Below are 22,721 nucleotides of genomic sequence, written 5' to 3'. Positions count from 1 at the left end.
TTGATTTAAACCAAATTTTAATTTTAAAATACAAAGAACACACTGTCTTCAAGCGTACTTTGCAACACAAAACAAAATTTACTCTACATTTAATGATGGTCTTATCTATATATATTAAACATATATTCCATGAAATATAACTTCTTGAATGTACATGCTGTCACAAAGCCATATTATATTCATTAAACTTTTTTCGTTAATAACTTTTTAATAAATAGCGACATTTAAAACCTTTTGATTTACTGAGGAGAGTGAGCTTTTGACAACATATGTAGAGATCATTGAAATCGGTGAAGTCATCCGTAAAGTACATAATTACCAAGATTTCTGATATTAAGGATTTTTATATTTCATAATAAAAATTTTCTTTAAAAAGAAAATTTTCTTTAAAAAGAAAATTTTTATTTAAGAAATAGAAGAAACAAAATATTCTTCCGACTTCCGAAAACAATTATTTGCAAAAATAATTGTATAACAGCTATTCTCTACACAAATTATATATAGTTTTCAAACTCGAGTAAAATTTCTTTGCATATAGAGTGGCCAATTTTTTTTTATATTTATTTATTCTTTGCGCGAAAACATATATACATATAATCTTATCATGATTTTACCTTGTTTACTAACATCTTTCAAGGTTATCATTGACGCTCAATTGCTTTTTCGGCCTTATCAGGATAAATATTTCAGCAATATCAAGATATATATATATATATATATATATATATATATATATATATATATAAAAGAACGCAGCAATTTTTTTTTTTTACATAGAACTTTGCGTAGAGAGAGAGAGAGAAAAGAGAAGAGAGAGAGAAAGAGAGAGAGAGAGAGAGAGAGCCGTGGTTTTCTTCATGTTTAAACGCAACTGTTCTGGTAAAAAATGAATATCATAATATCCAAAGATAATACGTTCGTTACAGAACAATACAAATAATAGATAACGAAATGGCAAAATTTTATTTGAAGGTCAATCTAAAAAATTGAGAAAACAAATCAAATTCTTTTGAACTTAAGTCACGATAGTTAAACTTGAAATGAGAGTCGCACTACTTCGTCCTCGATAAAAAATGACAATGTGAATGAATAAAACAACAAATTTTGTGTGCAGGAAGTGACACAAAAGCTATACGATAGTAATGATATGTCTAAAGTTCAAAGCAGGTTCTTTCATATTCATATTTTGATCTGCATATATGCTGAGATATATCCTGTTGTGTAATTCTTTTCATAGACGAATGTAACAGTATTATAATGAACAAGCAGTTTATATAATATAATTACAAATTTTCTTTCGTTTTACTTCGCAAATACACATACAATTTTATTCATTTATTTTGTTTATTTTTTTCTCCGTCTTGCATTACTATATTCTTGTTTTTTACTCTTTATATTACATTAATTATTATTATGTATTACATCATAATTGTATATGACAATGTTGATTAGTAGGATCTGAAAATATTTAAGTGCAGGTCCACTTATATATCATCTACAGTAGTCCAATAATAGTGATAGTTTTCAATGTCGTAACAAATAAATCCATTCTAAAATATTTTGCAAAATAAGTACATTGCAAAATAAATATCTTGATTATTTCTATAATATTTATCTTAGCAACAAATTATTTTAATTTTATTGTCTTTATTTCACATGTATCTAAATTCCTTATATATTAATAACCTTCTTTTAATTCTTTGAAAATTTTATTATTTAAATCATATAATATTCTATTATTCTTAATATTCTATTATTCTTTGAAAATTCTATTATTTAAATCATATAATATAATATATAATATGTATTGTACAATGAATATGTGAGTGATTGAACATAAAAATTTAAAAACGCCTTTAAAGTTAAATTCTTATTTTTAGAAGAATTGAAGTCATTTTTACTTAATATAATATGATAATAATCAGTCTTTTAATGTCTTGTTTAATAGCTAATTTTAAGCCTTACATTCCTCACAATAATAGAAATTTTCTGTTTATAAAATATTTTACACTTACCTTTTACAATGCGTTTTGGCTGCATCTAATCGATTCATATCCTCGCGGAGGAGATATAGTTTAACTCCAATTATACCATTCCTTCATTTAATAAAATAAATATCTAATAATTTAACATTTTCTTTGATATAAATATTACTTAAAAAACAAATTAATAAAAATCATTTACTTATAATCATCATTTATCCTTAATATCAATATTTGAAATATCGAATAAAAACATTTCTTTGTCTTTGAGTGGAACTGAAGACAATAATTTCAGAACATTCTTATAATCAAATTTCCATTCATGATGTACAAAATGTTTTAGAGCGCAGTTGGCCACGTATATTTTTCTTTGCAATCTTATTAACCTACATATTATCCATTTGCACAAATGCTTTATTAATATTTATACATTTTTTTGTCAGCAATACTATTAAATTCGGAAATATAGACAGTCTAATAAAAAAGCTTTAGAAAGACAAATATATTATTTTACAGAGAGGTATGTGTGATTGCGTTAAAAAATGTTTTTCTAATAAGCTTTTTGGCTACTTATACAAAGAGAATATGTGTAAATTAATATTTTAGATTTATTTATGTTAAAGGAAAACGTTTTGCATTAAAAATAAAGATCTGTGTGTTCTAAAACAATAACATGTTCTAAAACATGTTCTAAAACAATAACATAATTAGTTGGTTTGATACTTACATAGGTTGATATTTCGTAAATTTTAAAATCAGATCTATTAACATAGCTGACAAGATATGCAATAATATTGTCAATATATAATATGTGATAGAACTATGAGTAAGTATTGTATTAGGAGTCCAAAGAATTCCCTCAAAGGGTATCTCCTCTGTGAATTGAAAACCTATTTTGGTTATACTTTGCAGTGACAATTTTTTTTCATTATAAGCAGCACAATTTAAGATAAAAGATTGATCTGTCGTAAAGCTAATACAGAAGGAAACGAATTAATCAAATTATTACTTATACAAAATATAAAAATTGCATTAAGCTTCAATACTATTTTTGAAACATTTACAATGTTTTAACACTCAAAATTAATAAGTTTTGATTAGATTGAACCAAGCATTAAAAATTTAAACAAAAGTGATTATTTTTAAAACGTCAATTTAATTATATACGCAATAAACTGTATTTAAGTTCACCATTCAGAAATTAGCCTTTTAATTTTAAACTTTTTATAATGGGACAAAAGATTAATGAGAAATTAAGTAAGATGCGTCCGATTCCTCTAAAATGTTGATATATCTTAATCGAAAAAGGATAGCTTTCTTTTTCGTATTTGTAGCTTAATGCAATTAAATATGCATTGATATTTCTGTTGATAATCGTACGTATTCAATCCAAGTTTCCAAGTTGTGATTATTATACTTTTGATGACAATGTCTTCTGGTATTGCATCTACACGAATGTGTTTAGAAGCATTGAATACGTAATACTCCTTTCCCACCACCAACGAGCATTCTTGTTAAACCATAAAAGTTATCTGTCTATCCTGGAAATGGATCGTTCAATGAAGATGTCACTAAAAAATGAATCAAATTTTTTAGATAATTATTGCTTATGCTAGTGATATCAAGTTATTTTTTGTTTATACATTTTTAAAGGAAAATGAATATTAATATATATATATATATCGGTCATTCCACGTCAACTGGAACACCTGTCTGCCCAAAATTTTGCGCTATTCCCAAGAACGTGTGACAGCTTAAAAAATTCGTCTACTCAAGAGCTTTCAAAAGATGTGTGGCACTTTGTAAAAATTAAAAATGGCGGATCTACTACAGCGCCTGGAACTGTCGAAAATTGCATGAATTTCCCGAAAAATCTTAGACATTTCCTTTTAGAAGATGAATTCAGGCTGAAAAGACTTTTTTTGAAGGTAATCGAGATCATTGTTCATGAATCTGAAATCAGGTTCAGTCAATTTAAGTTCGGTCGTTTGAGCACATATATTTGTCTGAACGTGTGCAATTCATTAACATTTATTACTTGTGATTAAAAAACCATTTTGAGTAATTGTGTTCTCAGTTCAGAATAGTTAGCATCAGCAATAGCGAGAAATCCTACTGATGATATGAATTCACGTGGACATTATATAGAATGACATCAGATACAAGAAATGATCTCAAAACTCACTTGATTTTAAGTCAACTTATGCGATTTTTTACAGACTGGATCCGCCATTTTAAATTTTGATTATCTCTTTGTATTAGTAAATAATGAGCTCAAATACTTTGAATTAGGTCTTCTCGAACCTGATTTGATTATTAAAAAAATAATAATAAGGGATTTTCGAGAAATTCATGCGATTTTGAATTCACCCGGTTAGCAGTTTCAGGGGCCATATTGGATTCGTCATTTTGAATTTCAATGATCTTACTTCAGATTCGTTAACGATGACTCCGAATACTGCTGATTAAGTTATTTCGAGTTTGATTCAAACATTCAGAAGATAATAACTAAGATTTTTCGAAAAATTCATAAGATTACAACAGTTTTAGGCGCCATTTGGATCCGCCATTTTAAATTTCGTTAATCTGACTTCAGATTCATGAACAGTGATCTCGATTATCTTCAAAAAAAGTCTTTTTAGCCTAAATTCATCTTTTAAAAGGAAATGTCTAAGATTTTTCGGGAAATTCATGCAATTTTCGGCAGTTCTAGGCGCTATAGTAGATCCGCCATTTTTAATTTTTACAAAGTGCCACACATCTTTTGAAAGCTCTTGAGTAGACGAATTTTTTAAGCTGTCACACGTTCTTGGAAACAGCGCTAAATTTTGGGCAGACAGGTGTTCCAGTTGACGTGGAATGACCATATGATATATATTATATATATATATATATATTTATTTATTTATTTATTATTTATTTTTGCGTTTTTAATATAAATATAAGAAGAGAAAAATAAGGAAATATTTTTAACATTTTAAGGAAAAAGAGAGAGTAACATACCTATAGAAGGTCTTTTATAATCATTTTTAAATTTAATATAAAAACTATTGTATATATTCGTTATGTGATTGTGATTTATAACATTAAAAAATTTAAACAAATTATATTAAATAGAATATATTAAATAGAATAAATTATATATCATGATTTTATGCTATTGTTGACTTTGATGAAGACATAATTTGCCTGCGTCGTATGTATTTATTCTTTTAGCTTTGACCTCGACTATTTTCGATTTATGGATACATACAATTTCAGTCACGTGTTTAGCTTTATTATGTATATATAATCGAAGTCTTAGATTACTATTCAGTAACGATATCGATTTAGAAAGAACAAAAGCTTTTTTAGATATATGTTCATATATTTTTTGCTCTTATTAATACTATTCTGTTTCTTTCATTTTAATAACGATGGGTAAGAATACAATCGATCCAGCCAAGTCGATTCCGTCATTTACGCTGGACAAAGTATATTTTTGACAGGTGCAACAGGATTTATAGGCAAAGTGTACATCGAAAAGATATTAAGATCTTGCCCGGATGTTCGAGAAATATTTATATTAATGTGCCCTAAAAAAGGCATAAACATTAACGAAAGACTTGAGAAAATGTTAAGTTTACCAATAAATTGCTCTTACAAAACACACTTACAATATTTTTAGAAATATTATTATAACATACTAATAAAAATTATATAAAATGAAACATGGAGAAACATTAACAATAATAAATTGTAGGAGAAGTCATCAAATTATTTTACAATTTTTGCGTTTAAAAATACTTCAAAAATTTATGACAAATTTTTTATAAAAAATATTTTATGTAGTATAATTTTTCCATTTTAGTTGTTTGATAAATTACGAGAAAAGCTGTCTTTAAATTTTAAGAAATTAATTCCAGTTTTTGGTGACATCAGTCAAGAAAATTTCAATTTATCTGTTGTTGATAGACAAATGCTGATTGAACGAGTAACTATAATAATTCATAATGCAGCAAGTGTGAAATTTAATGACAGCTTAAAATATGCTATCTTTACTAATATCAGATCAACGAGAGATATATGTATTTTAGCCGAAAATATAAAGAATTTAATAGTAAGTAAATTAATTCTGTAAATTAATTCTGTGTATTTGTATATTTATGTGTGTAAATTATCATCCATAGATGTTTTATGCGATATATTAACTTATCATTATATATCTTTATTTTTAAAAATACTTTTTATTTTTCAAAATTATGTTTATTCGAAATATCTTAAAGAAATGTTCTCATATGACAATTTCTTAATTAATTGTAAACATGCCTCAATATTTTGCTATAAACTTTTTAATTATAATATTATGGATAAAGCATAATTTTAATATTATTTGTTTTTCATATTAAAGGCTCTAGTATATGTTATAATATAAAATACACTATATAAAATAGTATACGCAATAGGGCATAATGTAAATAAAAATATAAATACAGTATTGGTTTATACTTACTATTAAATTCTTCATACTTTGATCTAAAATGCAGATATTTCTTGTTGATCTAGTATTAATGAAAATGGCGTACTTTAAGCTGTCATTAAATTTTACACTCGCCGCCGAATGGATTATTATAGTTACTCTTTCTATTAGCATTTGCCTATGGACAGTTGACAAACTTAAGTTTTCTTCAGTGATATCACCGGAAATCGGAATTAATTTTTTGAAATTTGAGGGTTGCTCTTTTCGCAGTTTATCATATAACTAAAAGAATATATTATGTAACGTATTTATTATATATATATATATATATGTATATATATAATTGCCATGATTCTTAAGAAATCCTTAATAATATTATAAAAATTGTTAAATATTTTGATTATTTTATAATATCTTATTTTTAATATTTTTTTATCGTATATTTGTATCAAATTTTCAAATTAATTTTCTAAAATAAAAGGTATTTTATTATAATAAAATTTAAGAAAAATTTTGCCACTTAAATGTAATAAAAATTCTTAAAATAATACGGTATTGTAAGAAAAAAAATCTACTTATGTAATAATTGGTAATTAACTTACTGGTAAATTTAATATTTTTTCGAGTCTTTCGTTAATGCTTATTCCTTTTTTCGAACGCATCAATACAAATATTTCACGAACATCTGGACAAGATCGCAATATCCTTTCGATGTATACTTTACCCAGAAATCCTGTCGCGCCTGTTAAAAATATACTTTGTCCAACGTAAAATGTCGCAATTGAGTTGGCTGGATCAATTATATTCTCATCCATTGTTAAATAAAAAAATAAAACCAATATAAATTACAATAACGACAATACTAGTTAAAAATATATGCAAGCACTCAGAAATGGAATCGTCTGTTTTATCGATACCGTTATTAAGGGAATACGATTGAATAGAAGTGATAAACTAATTGTAAGACTAGTCATCAACGACTCTATTTAATGAAAACAACCGTTATGTGCTATATAATCATTTGCAGACATATTAATAAAACGCAGACATATTAATAAAACGGAAATTCTGCAAGCTAAAGTTCAAAGAACAAGCTTACACAATGCAGTGATATATACTTAATATTATAATAATATAGTGATAATATAAAGTGACTTTGCAATTTATTCCTCACGTGTAATATTTGTAATTCTACAAAAGAAATTGAATATAATCGATTGTATATATATATATATATATATATATATATATATATATATATTTAAACCATTCTATTATAAATAGAAATAAGTATAGCAATTAAATTGAAATAAAATAAATTAAATTGAATAAAATAGTTATATATATACGACTGAAAGGTCTAAAAATAGTGACGAAAATAGTAATGAAAATGATGAATAATTAAAGATAATTATGTAAAGCGATCACTCTAAAGAATTTTTTTGTCTCATGTTGTTGTTAATTAATTAATTAATTAATATAATATTTCATACACAAAATATATACATGTATATATGTAAGTCAATTGATATCAAGAGTTTTGGAGTCAAAGTTTGGATTCAAAGTTTTTTTCCAAAGTTATCTTTCTTTAGCAGTTTTTTAATTGAAGTTTTTCTTGTATTTTCTAATGATACTTTTTATTCGATAGTTTTTGTCCATAGCACATATAGAAAATCATAATGAATAATTAACAAATCTGGAGTTCAAGTTTAGAACGTAGAATGTAAGACATAAAGTGATAATTAATAAACTTAAGTAAACGTAGGTGGAGGTCTGGATAGATCTCGGAATTTACGTTTTTGCATATATATATATATATATATATATATATATATATATATATATATGCAATGATTCTACATTATATATCGTAGTACATTTTTTTTTCTTTTATAGACTGCAATGCAATAACATATATCTGATAAGTTTTCCTTTTTATCACCAAACAAAATATATATTTGATTATATTTTTTTAATAATATAGTAGTTAAAAACAAAATTATATTAGTATAAGCGCGAATTTATATTAATATAGAAATAAGTTACATATTACAGAAATCAATTTTTATACAGTTATCTATAAACTTAGTAATGATCTAGATTATGTTTTGATATGACCACGGTCGTTTATGAAGCCAAATTATCTCTCACAGAATAATTAATGCATGTTCATATATCAAGTACATATATCAAGTACATATTATCCATACGAAGAGAATGCCGATTAATATTTTCACAATTTTGTCTAAAGCATTTTGTAATCATCAAAGCAGATTTAATTATTATTTGGGACTAACAGTAATAATAATGTCTGTTTTAAATTATTAATTAGATCTCTCTCAAAATAATTCGACTCTAATTAAATCTATGAAAAAGTTTAGTTTCATATATATATATATATATATATATATATATATATATATATTGCTCAAAAACAAAAACTATCAAATTTAATAAAGTTTATTAAATCAAGAAAAATCAAAGTATTATATATTTAATATAATATTTCTAAAGACGTAAGTATCTTGAGAAAGTTATTCCCCAATTATTTTAAATAATGTAAATATTTTTAGCTACAATAATTTTTGTGCGAAAAAGTTTATTTGATATGCGATTGAAAAAATAAATACGAAGGTGGAATAGCGTAATGCTTTGTATATAACTGTGGAACACGCAGTCTTCAAAATCTCATCTTTTATAATGGAATCTCGCTGAATCTAGTTTTGTTTGATCCATACTCTCGTTTAGAAGAAAAATTTTACCTCCAATTAAACAATTTCTATGACAAAATAATATTTTATTTGATAACACATTTTATAAAAGAAAATTTTTTATCAGTCTCGCAGTGTAAATCATATACGTGTTAATCATATATGCACACAGAATTATTTTTTTTTTATTAAAGAATGTTTTTGTTTTTAGAATTGATTGTTACGTTTTCTTAAAAATAATATTTTTCAACAAAAATAAAAATGAGATAAATCATTCAACTAATCTTTCCCTTGTTTTCTGGAGATAAGTAAATTTTGCGATCGTGCGATGCATAGTTTTTGTTACTGTATTTATAATACAGTAGCTTGTCATCATTATAATTTATGTCTGCCATAAACCGAAAAATATTGTTGATTTCCAAGCGGCATTTTGTTTGATAAACTTAATAGTTTTTGATTTCGAAAGACTCAATCGTTGAATAAAAAATGCGCGACATGATTGTTAACTATAAATATTTTCCTGTATTGTTTCAATAACCTAAAAATATTTGAACAAAATTTTACTAACGTCTCGTGTATAAGAGTATATATTTCTGCGAAATACTATTCTGTTCTACAATAATATATTTTTCTTAATATTTGCCTTAATAGTCAGGAAGAAATTACTTTAATGTAAGAAAAAGAATTTTTAGAAAAATTTCTTTAACGTCTCCTTATTTACACAGTGCGACATAATTTTTAAGACTGGGCCTATAAAACGCGATACAAACAAAATATTTTCATACTTATTGTTTTATTTATTCAAAATAATCTCCTCTTGCTTCATTACACTTGTTACAACGATTCAAAAGTGATTCAAATGCATGATCCAGCTCATTTTGTGGTATTGCCTCTAGTGCCCGTGTTGAAGCTGTTTGGATGGTCGGAATGTCTTCGAAAAAGCATCCTTTCAACTTTAATTTCAATTTTGGAAATAAAGAAAAGTCGCACGGAGCCAAATCAGGTGAATATGGCGGATGATTAAGCACACAAACTTGATTTCGGGCCAAAAATTTACGAACAATTAATGAATTGTGAGATGGCGCGTTGTCGTGCAACAGCGACCAACTTTCTGGATCTTGATATTCGGGACGGATACGACGAATTCTGCCCATCAAACGCTTCAAAACTTCGAGATAATAGTCGCCAGTAACTGTTTGACCAGGTGGAACGAATTCCTTATGGATAATTCCTTTACTATCGAAGAATGCGATGGGCATTGCCTTGATTTTTGAAGGCACTTTTCGTGTTTTTTTGGCTTGTGGTGAATGTTTCGACCTCCATTCCGCACTTTGACGCTTGGTTTCTGGATCATATTGAAAGCACAATGTTTCATCACCCGTAACAATCTATTTCAGAAAGTTTGGATCATTTCTGGCGGCTACAACAACGTCTCTGGAATGGCCAACTCTTACTGATTTTTGTTCATCCGTCAAAGTGTGTGGAACAAATTTAGCACAGACTTTTGTTTTGTGCAAATCCTCGTGAAGAATGGTTCCAATCGTCACTCGGTTGATGTTCAGAGCCTCTTCCATCATTTTCAGTGAAGCATTGCGATCATTTGCAACAAAATCGCATACTTTTTCAACCGCTTCTGGTTTTCGGATTAAAATTGGCCTTCCCGTATGTTCGTCATCTTCTAGCGACTCTCTATCATGTAAAAATCGTTTGTGCCACACGAAAACATTTGACCGACTTAAACAAGCGTCACCGTACACTTGCTGCATCAACCGGAATGTTTCCGATGCACTTTTACCAAGCTTTGCGTTGAATTTAATGACCGCTCTTTGTTCCATGATGAAATTTCAACATCGATTTAAAACTTGGTTAGAAAGAACCGTCATAACTTAGTCATTTGTCATCCGATTTGCATGAACTTAGGTGCGTTAGAAAGAAGAAAAATGTATCTTTCTAATGAAATTAATTTTCAACAGATGGTGGCACTAATTGCTGAGATATGGCGCCAGTCTTAAAAATTATTTGTCGCACTGTGTATACTATACTATATTGTATAATGTAAGATAAAATATTTTTGTGCTTATTTTTGTTTTCTTAATCTTTTTTGAACTAAGAATAACAAGTACATTCTGATTGATCACTAAAATCTTACCTGGGGCTTTTGCCTACAATTCGTAATAATCCGTCCATAAATATGGCTTGTATTACATGCAGCAGTAACACTAATGTTCTGTTTAAAAAATGATTCTGTATAGCTGTTTCAGGAGTCCAAATTATGAAAGGAGTCTCCGAAAGGAGAATTCGCTTGCTCATTTGCATCATTATTAAGCGTGATAGATTCGTGCTATGATTAGTCGAGCAATTATAAACGCGTGGATGAATATTTTCCGTATTATTGTTCTTGCTAATAAAATTAAAAATTGAAATAATCATTAATAATTTCATCAAAATCATTAATAAAATCATAAATAATTTATATAAAATAATATTATTACTTATTACAACTTTTTATAACATATTTTTATCATATTTTAAATTTTATAATTATTTAAATATACTTTTAATGATTGTCACGGACGACTTCTGCGAACTCGCCGACGGATAATCGCAGACGGATCAGACAGGATTCAGTTTAGGCAGGCTGAAGAATCACTCGGTTATTTTTTGTCAATAATTAAAACCGATTTATTGTAGTTGTGTGTATATGTACAAGAATGTGTGTGTGAGTGTGTGTGTATGACTGCCCGCGCAGTGTACAGTTGTTTGTGTAGCGGATGGATTGTACAACGTATAAACGATTCGGTTGTTATACATATGTGCGGTGTATATGCGTATAAGTGAGCGAAAATATACGATGTGTAAATATACGATGTGTAAATGTACGGTATATAAATGTACAAGTTTTCGTGCGGTGAGTATAAACGCCATGTATAATTGTTCCCTAGTCCGCTCGTTTCGGAAACAGGAATCTGTTTAAAGAGCTTTGCGTAAGGCAAAAACGCGTCAGCTGTTCCGACGGTCTATTCTAATCGCGCGGTTGATGCCCGCGTGACGTACGCGCTGCGTGCCGGTGTTTTTGCGTGTTTTGAAGCGCAGTGTTAGTCGTCGTAAATTTCGAGATATCGAAAATGCTCTCGCTCGTGATTTTAATTAATTCTTCGCTGGATGGATCGTCACGGGAATACGCCGTGCTGACAAGAGCAGCTCGTCGGAGATAGCTCTCCGCTTTACCCCCGGTAATAAATTATAACGGCGTTAAGGTGGTGGGATCTTTTGCCGTGATCGAGATCTTTCGACGATATCGGAGTTCGCTCCAATACTTTCCTTTGGCGGAAACAGAGTTAGATCGGATCTAGTCGTAGACCCGAAACTAAGAATGCTCAGCTGAGGCAGAGTGCTCTCCACTTTCTGTTCGTGGCTCGAGGCTTCTATTAGGATCGGTAGGTTCGGATTGTTGCTTGCTGTTGCTAGCGGAATCGGAATCTGGGGCCGTGATAATGCCGAGGACTCTTTTTATACTTCGGATAATTAGTCCCGCGCCGGCATAAAAACGGGATGCCCGTACCGAGCGACGGAATAACGATACGGTACGAATCCACTCGGTGGGGCGCGGCGGAACTGTCGCGGGATGTTTCACCCAGAGTGCTTCGGACACCCTCAACTGTTGTCGGCGCGGCTTGTCGACGGCTCCGGCTGTTAAACGGTTTGAACAATCCGTTGATCAGCGCGGCGCGGCGCGCCCCTGCCCCTGCCCTTCGGTTGTTTTCCGGGCGGCAGCTTCCGGCTGCTGTTCGGCCGGAAATAGAACGATACAACGGGGGTGCATCGTTTTACATAATATTTAATTATATTATATATCAAATAATGAATATAAAGCCATTATACATACAAAAAGTTTATGCGATTATTGAAAAAAATATTAAAAGCATTTTGCAGAAAATTTAAAAGCATTTTGCAGAAATTTAAAAGCATTTCGCAGAAATTAAATACCAAGTTATTTCATATACATAGGATCTAGAGAATGATGAAAATGCCCAAATATAAATATTCACATAAAAAATACATATTACATGTAATAAACATAAATTAGAAAAATAATGATAAAAATTACATAATATACCATAATATACCATGACTATGAATATAATATACCATAACAATAAAATATATTATGACAAAATCAAAATTAAATAAACAGATTATAAAGTTCGTTATGTAAAATTTATATCTTTCGCAGCTTCCATTTCAACAAAGAAAAAAGAATTAAAAGATAAACCTGAACCAATAAAAAACAATGATATTGCTATTTGAATGTCTCAATTCCATATGGTAAAATTCAGCCAATTTTATTATTTAACTTGCAATTTATTATTTAATTTTTCACTACTCAAAATGCGGTTAAATTATACATGTCACTAATGTCATATGTCATTAAAATCTCAGAGTGTCGCTAACGTAATTTTCTATCGAGAGAAAAACTGTACGTTTTTTATTTTGTATTATGTAGATGTGCGTTGATAACGGTGATGATAAAGCTCTTTCTTAAATGAAAATTTCCATATTTCGACTTTGCATCATGATATCTCCGTTTATAAATCACGCAGAACAAAAATAAAGATACCTTTTTTTATACAATTTAAACTCGCTCTATCAATTAAGCTTAAGAATTCAGCCCGTTCAATCGTTATTAAGATTCGATAATAAAATTTGATAATCTGATGACTCTCAATCCGCGTATAGATATACAGAGTGCCTCCCTGATCCTTCGCATTAATTTGACGCGAGACATATAAAAATATATGATAGAAATCGTTAAAATAAGATAAATAAACATAATTAATAATATAAATTAATAATATAAATAAATATAAAACAACTTAAAAAGTTTTATATTTTAATTTGATAATTAATATTTTATAATATAAATTATAAAATTAAAATATATAATTTCTTAAGTTTTATTTATATTATATTTATTTATATTATTAATTATTTTACTTATTTTAACGATATATATCATCATAATTTTATATATCTCCCGCCATCCAAAGGATTAGCGAAGCACTCCGTATATCTATACGCGAATCGGATTGAGAGTCATCAGATTATCAAATTTTAACAACGGCTGAATGGATCGAATTCTTATTAAGCTTAATCGATACAGCGAGTTTGATTTGTATGAAAAAAGTATCTTCATTTATATTCTGTTTGATTTTTAAATGTGAAGATATCATGATACAAAATCCAAATATGGAAATTTTCATTTAAGAAGCATCTTTAACATCACCGCTATCAACATACATCACAAACACACAAAGAGAAAACGTACAGTTTCTCTCTTGATAGAAGATTGCATTAGTGACGCTCTGCGATATTAATGATCTGTAACAATAATTTAATCGCATTTTTAGTAGTGACAGATTAAATGATAGTTAAATGTTAGTTAAATAACTAAAATTAGCTGAATCTTATCATATGGAATTCAGACATTAAAATAGCAATATTATTGTTTTGTTAGTTCAGGTTTATCTTTTTATCCTTTAATTGTTGAATAGAATCATTAAAGAAAACATACAGTACTCTCTTTTCTTCATATTTTTATAATTTACAATGATTCGTTAATAAGTGATACTACTTCATCGTTGTCCATTATTGTGACATGAGTACCTTCCACGTAATGTATTTGTATTGCACTTTCGGTAATCTAAAAATATATTTTATTTATAAGAATAATCTTAAAAATGACAAAATATTATGTTCTATTCAAATTTACCTTATGTAGACCATAATCTTCTTCAGTAAAAACGATATCCATAAGTGTGGGTTTTAATAAGATTATAGATGATTTAAGACGTGGCAATGATGTTATATTATAATCTTGTATAGCGATTATATGATCATATATCGTCGAACATAACAATTTCTGATTTTCAACAGTTAATTCATTGATATCCTTCGAAAAGCTTGCAGTAAATAGTTCTAATTTCTCTTCCCACGTATTGCACTTATTTAGTTCTAATGCAAACTGTAAATAATAATATTGTATCAGTACAAAAAAATGGCAATCTGCATTTTAAACTGAAATAAAATAAGTAAATGTTTAGTTTAGGTTATACAGTTCAACAAATCTTTATTTTTACATATGTTGTAGAGAATATTTCCTAAATAATATACCGTTTGAATTTTGTGGCGGTCTCTCTTCGTTCCTGAGACATATAGTATGATTTTGAAATTATATACTTACTTGTATCATCTTTTCATTACATTCTAAATATGTTTCTAAATATTTATATTTTTCTGCTTACATTTACCGAGGTCTTTCTGAATAACATTCAGAAAGTTTTAGCCGCTTTATTTATTAAATAGTTATTAACAAAAAGTTTCATGAATAGAATATAATTTTACCACGTCATATATGTTTAAGAAGAAATATATTTAATAGAATATATGTATTTGTAAACTTTGTTTTGTCTTGCAAAGTACATGCGTGGGCACCGTGTGTTCCGTCCCCCCTCCCCCCTACGGGGGGGGCACCACTTTCGGATGAAACCTATAACCTTATTTAACCTGTGTCTGTGAAGTGTATAGGAAATATCTTATTTTAACATATGACATTTCGCTTCACATGGTTCATATAGTTCATGAGTTTATATAAGTTTGTAACTTATGCAAAGCTAGATATATTCCATAATTCAGACACGAATTGCATTAGATCTTCCGATAATGGAGCCCCCCGTAGGGACGAGCGGAACACACGATATCCACGCGTGTACTTTGCAAAACGAAGAAAGTTACATACAAAGTTTGTATTACAAACACTTATTAAATGTTACACTGGCTTCAAGATTTTTAACGAAACTAAACAATAATTCTATAGTTTAACGACATGAAAGCGATAACGAGTAAACGTAAACAAAAAAATATAAACACATAAGTAAAATGTAATATATAATAAAACCGTAATGAGCAAATGTAAACACAGAAATAGAAACGTGAAAGGATGACATAAAAGTATGAAACTTCAAAAGTGCACATCCCAGAAACGAAAAAAGATTACCGCAAAATTCAAACGGTGTATTACTTAGAAATGTATCCTCTGTAACATACGTGAAAATAAAAATTTTTCCAGCTAACCTAAAGTAAATAATTTATAATAAAATAATATGCTTGTATTATATTATGTTATTTCATATAATTTAAATTACGTTAAAGAAACTTTACAAAATCTTTGTAATTTAGATTATATAAAATAATATAATAAAATAATCTAATAAAAATTTAGCTTATTTTATAATTTTAAAGCACATTCTAACAAATTATTTCAAAAATTGTCCTCTTATTCTATTAACTATATACTATTCTATTAACTATACATATATATTTTTAATAATTGACTAACCGTTTCAATGTTAGAGTCAAGATACAATTGGATTAAAAAAAGTAAAACATTATTTTGTAACTCTTGTTCTGTAGTATGATAAAAAGATTTCTTAAGCAAGAATTTTATTTGATCAGGAGCTCCATCTATAAGTATTAAACGTCCGGAGAAATTCTCAGCTTCTAATAATCTCGCTAATTCAATGGCAATTAAAGATCCAAATGAATAACCGATAATTATAAATTCTTTTCGACTTTGTATTTTCTCCAATACGTGCTGAAAAAATAAGCAAACATGTAGAAAACTATATGTAAAAATGGCGCGCATGCATGCATGCGCGTATGCTTATATATAATCAAATTAAGTGCATAACAATTTATACTATTTAAATAATGATTTTAAACAGATTATAATTTCGTACAGGCAGAAGATATGCTGCTGATTTCATTACTGACGAAGTAACACCTGGCATATTAAGTACACCATGTTGCAAACATATCGCCGAAGATTTAATTTTCGATCCTATCAGTTTATATACACTTGCACACCCGTCGATTCCTGGTATAAGGAATATTTCACTCCCAGCAACTTTCCTCTCTGTATCGAGTTTAACATAAATGTCTGGACTCAAGTCTGAATCGTTAAGTTTTCGAGTCAATGTTTTTAAACCGTCCAAACTATTTACATTAGCTTCGGTGTCATCTTTTCGATACATCTTTCCTTGTTCAGATGTATTTGTCAATTTTCTAAGTTTTGCAAAAGTGAGATTTCGAATATCTTGTGCCGTCAATAAAATATCGAATTCTGTCTCCAATCTCTGTTTAATCTCAACTGCCATCATTGAATCCATGCCTAGTTCAGCCAGTGACATGTTTGGTGCCGCCATGTTTGGATTCTTCAATCCTATTTTAAAATTAGAGAAAGAATTAAATATTTACACATGATTAATCAGATCTTATCTAATCTTGAAACTGCAATATAAGAATTATTAAAATTTATATTTTTTGCAATAAAAATTTATTTTGTATATGCGAATCTTTTACATAATATATACTTAATAAATTTACCCATAATGTTTACAACCGTTTCAAATGGATTCGTTGCTTCGCCAGAATCTTTTTTTTTCTCAGCAACAACCATGCTGCTTACGATTGACCGATCTTGTAGCAAGAATGCTTCTAATGTGTCCAAGCAGGAGGATATTTCTTGTTGCAATGTACCACCAATAACAAGTTCTTTGTCATCTTCTTGCATATCTGCGACAAGTCCTACGTCACCAATCGCGCCCCACTGTATAGCCAAACCATGTAAACCTTCTTTCATTCTTCTTTCACAAATTCTTTCCATTGCGGAATTTGCCATTCCGTAATTTGTTTGGCCCGCGTTACCTCTTCCACATGAAACGGAAGAAAAAACAACAAAATGTCGGAGCTGAAGACAAATTGTTCTTGATAATTCATCCATCCTTTTCGTCGTCCATGCCTTTGATATTAAAGAATCTTCGAATGCTTGTGGGGACTGATTCTTGAATATGTCATCTTTCAACACAACTGCGAGATTGAATATAGCATCCACGGGACCTTGTTCTTCGGCAAATTGCAATATAGATTTACAGTCTTCGTATTTCGAAGTATCAGCAGATGTAACGATTTGAACATTCACACCGTAAGATTGCCATAACGTTATTCTTGATTGCTGATAACCATTTTTTATCCCAGTTCGCGAAGTTAATACTAAATTTCTTGCGCCACGTAAAATTAACCAATCAATTAATTCTAGACCGAAGCCACCCAGACCACCTATAACGATGTAGCATTTGTGTTCCAGGCAATAATACCGGGGATGTGCAAGTATAGGTGCTTCCAGTTCAACTTCTTTTTGAACTTTTATCATTATCTGTAAATAATATTACATTATATTTTGAAGTATCAGGAAGAGGAAAAAAGAAAAACATACAAAAGGCGAGAAGCTATTAGGAAAAATGAAGATTACAGATAAGAACCTATAAAAATGAATAAATTATCAAATAAAATGTGTAAATTTGTAAAGAGATTTAAAAGAATTGATAAAAAAATCTTTAAAAGAAGGAGAGTTTTTCCAAATGAACATTGTATAGGAATTAAAATAATTAATTGGGATCAGGCGTGGGATCGCTCCCGAATGGGAATCGATACGAGGAAAGCGTAAAAGAATCAGAGTTGTTCTATGTATAAGAGTCACAAATATATTTCGGAATCGTACTTACAATGTTCATGAAATTTGATTATTCACGCGACAGTCAATTGATATTACGCGGACCGTTGGAAAATATTTCTTTCGCACATGCTCTCGAATTTCTCCCCGGTGCTACGATAGCCAAGATAGCAGAGAATCCGCATACGCGGCGAGGAAGATTTCACTTTCCTTATTTGACCACGCGCGGGATCAACAAGACGAAACTCGCCTTCGATTTGCGACTTTAATTACACGCGACAAACGTGAAACTCTCACAGCAAATTTCATTCGCGGTACTTCGAGAAAACAACCACCGAGGAGCGGCGCGATGTTGAAGCAACAAACGACAGAACAAGAAGAAGGCACGCAAGTCGGAGCAGAAGGCGGAAGCTTTCTTCCTGCTTACGTGGACCAATTAATTGTTGACGCGTTATAAATCGTTTGAGGACTGGCAGATCGATAGATCCTGCGCGTCGGAATTAGGCGCAAGCTCGCAGTTAGAGTATGGCGCCAGAACTTTTCAGTGGACGCGAAGGGATGACGCTTAATTGTATGTATCGCGATAAGAATGATGGAGTTTTCGGAGGAGTCGCGCGAGCATCTGAGGATTTCGTGATCGATAGATAGGTTCCGCGATCTAGATTCTGGTCGGAACATACGGAACAAACATAAAGAGAAAAGAAGCATAATGGATAACTTTTACATATTACAACATAGTTGAGAAGATACATCAGAAAAAGCTATTTAATTTTGTTATTTTAAAATCTCTTGATAATAATACTTAATGAAAATACTTATTGTGAAATACTTAATGTGAAAAGTTCGCGTCACAACTTACGTTCAATTTTAAATTTTAATTAAGGAAAATAGACAGAAGTATTCGTACATTAAGAAACCATCATACCTTTCCAATATGCTTTCCAGCAGCCATATATCTAAAAGCAGTTTCTATTTCATGCTTTTCAAAAACTTTTCTGCATAACGGTTTGATGGCGCCATTCTTTAAGCCTTCCATTAACTTGTTCCGTAGTATTGCCTTACTCTCTGGTTCTGCAGAAAATAACTTATCCAATAAGATGCCATGAAAACTAATACCTTTCGAAAATGCAAATATTTCTAGAGGATTATTGGAGACCATATCAAACTTTCCAATCTCGAGAAAACGACCACCCTTTGCTAAGCAACGGACGGACGCTTGTAGTTTCTCTTCAGCTAAAGAATTTAATACGATATTCACTCCGCGACCTTTTGTTCCCTGAATAATCATTTGTTCGAAGCTCGTATCACGAGAGTTTCCAATGTGATCCTCGGGAATAGAAGGAAACGTTTTTCTTATAAAGTCTCGTTTCTCGATACTCCCAACCGTCGTAAACACTTCGCAACCCTCGTAAAGGGCAAGATAAATGGCAGCTTGACCAACACCTCCTACCAGAGTGAATCAATATTTTGTCGTCTTTTTTCATTTTACCATTCAAATACAAAGCGTAATAACACGTGCTATATACACAAGGAACCGTCGCAGCGTCTTCCATCGTCCACATGTCAGGTATGATCCAACTAAGATATTTGTCAATTATGAGAATATTTGTCATTCCTCTGAAAATAATATAATTTAGAAAATCATATAAAAATATATTATGTTAAAATTAAGTCAAAGAAATATTTTTTGTGAATAATATGTAAAGGTTAGATAAAGAATGAAAAAAAGCATGTAAAATATAGTAACTTTTTCATTTTTTACTTCATCGAAAACGTTTCTAATTTAAATATACAAAATTTATTTTATTAAGAATATACGTTTAGAATATTCGTTTATTTTTATTAAGAATATACACATTAAGATTCTATTCACATACATATTAAGATTTTATCAAGTTTTTATCTAATATTCGCTTACCCTGTTGAACATAATCCCATTATTCTTTGCCCAGTTTTATTAAAACCAGCAAATTCCATTCCAATTAAAGAATTATTATTTCGTTCGGTTGTAATAGATTCAATGGTGAGTCTACCGCTAGCTATCATGACATCTCTAAAATTGATAGATGCATAAACTACTCTTACTAGATTTTCTTCATTATTGTTAACGAAAGATACCCTACTTTGCATCCAACAAAGAGTACTCAGATCACCTCGCACCTAAAATAAATAAATATAATAAGTTATTTTAAGCTTATTAAGGGAATTATCACTATCTTCCTAAATATAATAATCCGAATCTTCTTAAAATCGTACCATTTGAGAAACATAAGCATTCTGTACGAGTTTTGGTTCTAATAATGATAATGGAAAATGTCTGTAGGATCCCCAAATGCCAGAACGTATAACATTGATGGGTAAATCCAGTTGTAGCTGCTTCATATATAACGATTCTTGCAATGAAAAAGCAGGCGCATCTCCATCTTGAATAAATACACTTCTAATCATTTCACTACCCGGTTCTTTTCGCAAACAATTGACAAGGCCGAGTAGACCGCATTCGAAGTCTCCTTCTGCGACGATTATAATTCTCGTATTTGTGTTGTCATTTTCCACGTTCATGAATGATTTAATCTCATTTATCCACGAAAATTCGTAATTATTTACATGCACAATCTGCTGATTCGTCTTAAAATCTTGTATTTTTCTTAATAATACAATTGTCTTATCATTGGTGCGTTTTTCCAAAATTACTTTTAATCCATATTTGTCCAGACATGAGTAATCGTAAATAGCATCTAACTCTTCGAATGTCAGAAGAAATCCTCTTGGCATTATGGCAGACAACAATTGTTCGTATAAATCGTTTCTATTTTTTGTTAAAATTCCGAAACCTATAATCATCAAACAATTTTCATTTTTCGTCAGTTTATCAAATTCCATCGTAGAAATATTGTTGGGCAAAGAAATATCTTTGAATCGTTCGTTACTCGTTACTATTTTGATATTGTAACAAATTTGCGGTAAGTCGTCTAAAATTTTATAAACATGTAAAGAATTTAAATTCTCCGGCATCATTTCATCGCTACTTTCGATAAATTCAATGATTTTTACGTTTATCATGTTATGGCACTCAAGTGCAACGTGCACCGACATTCTTATTGCATCTTGCAAAGATGTCACATTTAAATCTCGATGAGCAACAAACTTGTACTCTTCAAAAACGGGGTTGGCTACATTTTGTCGACGAGATATAGCTGTAGCTATAAGACCGTGTATTTCTATTCCTCCAGATATCAAAACATCTAAGTGCTTATAATTTTGCACAAGAACTTCTGCGGATATAAAGACAATATCATATCAAGTATATATTTTTCGAAAAATAATATTCGATTAAATACGTATATAGTTTATTTAATTCTGTAATACTTACGTTTTTTTTTATTTGAAAGTTTTTCAATATATTTTATGTGAGATTTTGGATCGATTACCACTTTACGAATTTTTGTTGGTACAAAAAGACTTCTCGAATCCTGCCCTAAAATCATCATCTGTAATATATTGTCCATAAACGTTACCCAATTGTCAGTCCAGGCAATATGACCATTCTTTCCTGTGATTGACGCACTTCTTAATCCACGAAATTCGCTGGTATATTGATAACCACGAAGTTTCAATTCTTTGTAAATATCTTTTATATTCATCTCCTCTTTGTCATTGTCATTTCGATCAATGAATGTGCTACATATTTTCTCGTTTTTAATATTATCAGGAATTCGTACTATTCCAGTGACGACAGCACTGTCCCCTTCGATTATTTCGAATTTGCAACTATCTATAAGAATACGATTATCAATTTCTTGTATGAATATTTAATTTATAAACGGAAATTCTATTCCATGTTTTATAAAGAAATTCTATGTGTCATAAAGAGTGGATGTTTTTAACAAAGAATAAATTCCAGCTGGCCTTCAATTGTGGAAAGTAAATACCAATCATAGTACACAATTTGCAAGTTCAATAAATAAAAATAAATTTTTATTTTAATGAAAGTGTTCCTA

General features: G+C 29.7%; 1 protein-coding gene and 2 pseudogenes across 1 annotated transcript; all 3 read right to left on the bottom strand.

Moving 5' to 3' along the window:
• Positions 1 to 1,475: 1,475 nt before the first annotated feature.
• On the bottom strand, positions 1,476 to 7,382 carry LOC112639315 (annotated as a pseudogene).
• A 2,567-nt stretch (positions 7,383 to 9,949) lies between these two features.
• On the bottom strand, positions 9,950 to 10,987 carry LOC105247953 (histone-lysine N-methyltransferase SETMAR-like). The gene is made up of 2 exons (XM_025412793.1): positions 10,607 to 10,987; positions 9,950 to 10,540 (listed from the first exon to the last, which is right to left on the bottom strand). The coding sequence occupies exons 1-2, from the start codon at positions 10,985 to 10,987 to the stop codon at positions 9,950 to 9,952; spliced, it is 972 nt and encodes a 323-aa protein (XP_025268578.1).
• Positions 10,988 to 14,720: 3,733 nt separating this feature from the next.
• LOC109610208 lies at positions 14,721 to 22,486 on the bottom strand (annotated as a pseudogene).
• Between the last annotated feature and the right edge of the window lie 235 nt (positions 22,487 to 22,721).

The sequence above is a fragment of the Camponotus floridanus genome, unplaced genomic scaffold (assembly GCF_003227725.1).
Source record: "Camponotus floridanus strain SB8 unplaced genomic scaffold, Cflo_v7.5 scaffold57, whole genome shotgun sequence".
Classification (NCBI taxonomy): domain Eukaryota; kingdom Metazoa; phylum Arthropoda; class Insecta; order Hymenoptera; family Formicidae; genus Camponotus; species Camponotus floridanus.
This window is presented reverse-complemented; position numbering and strand designations above follow the sequence as displayed.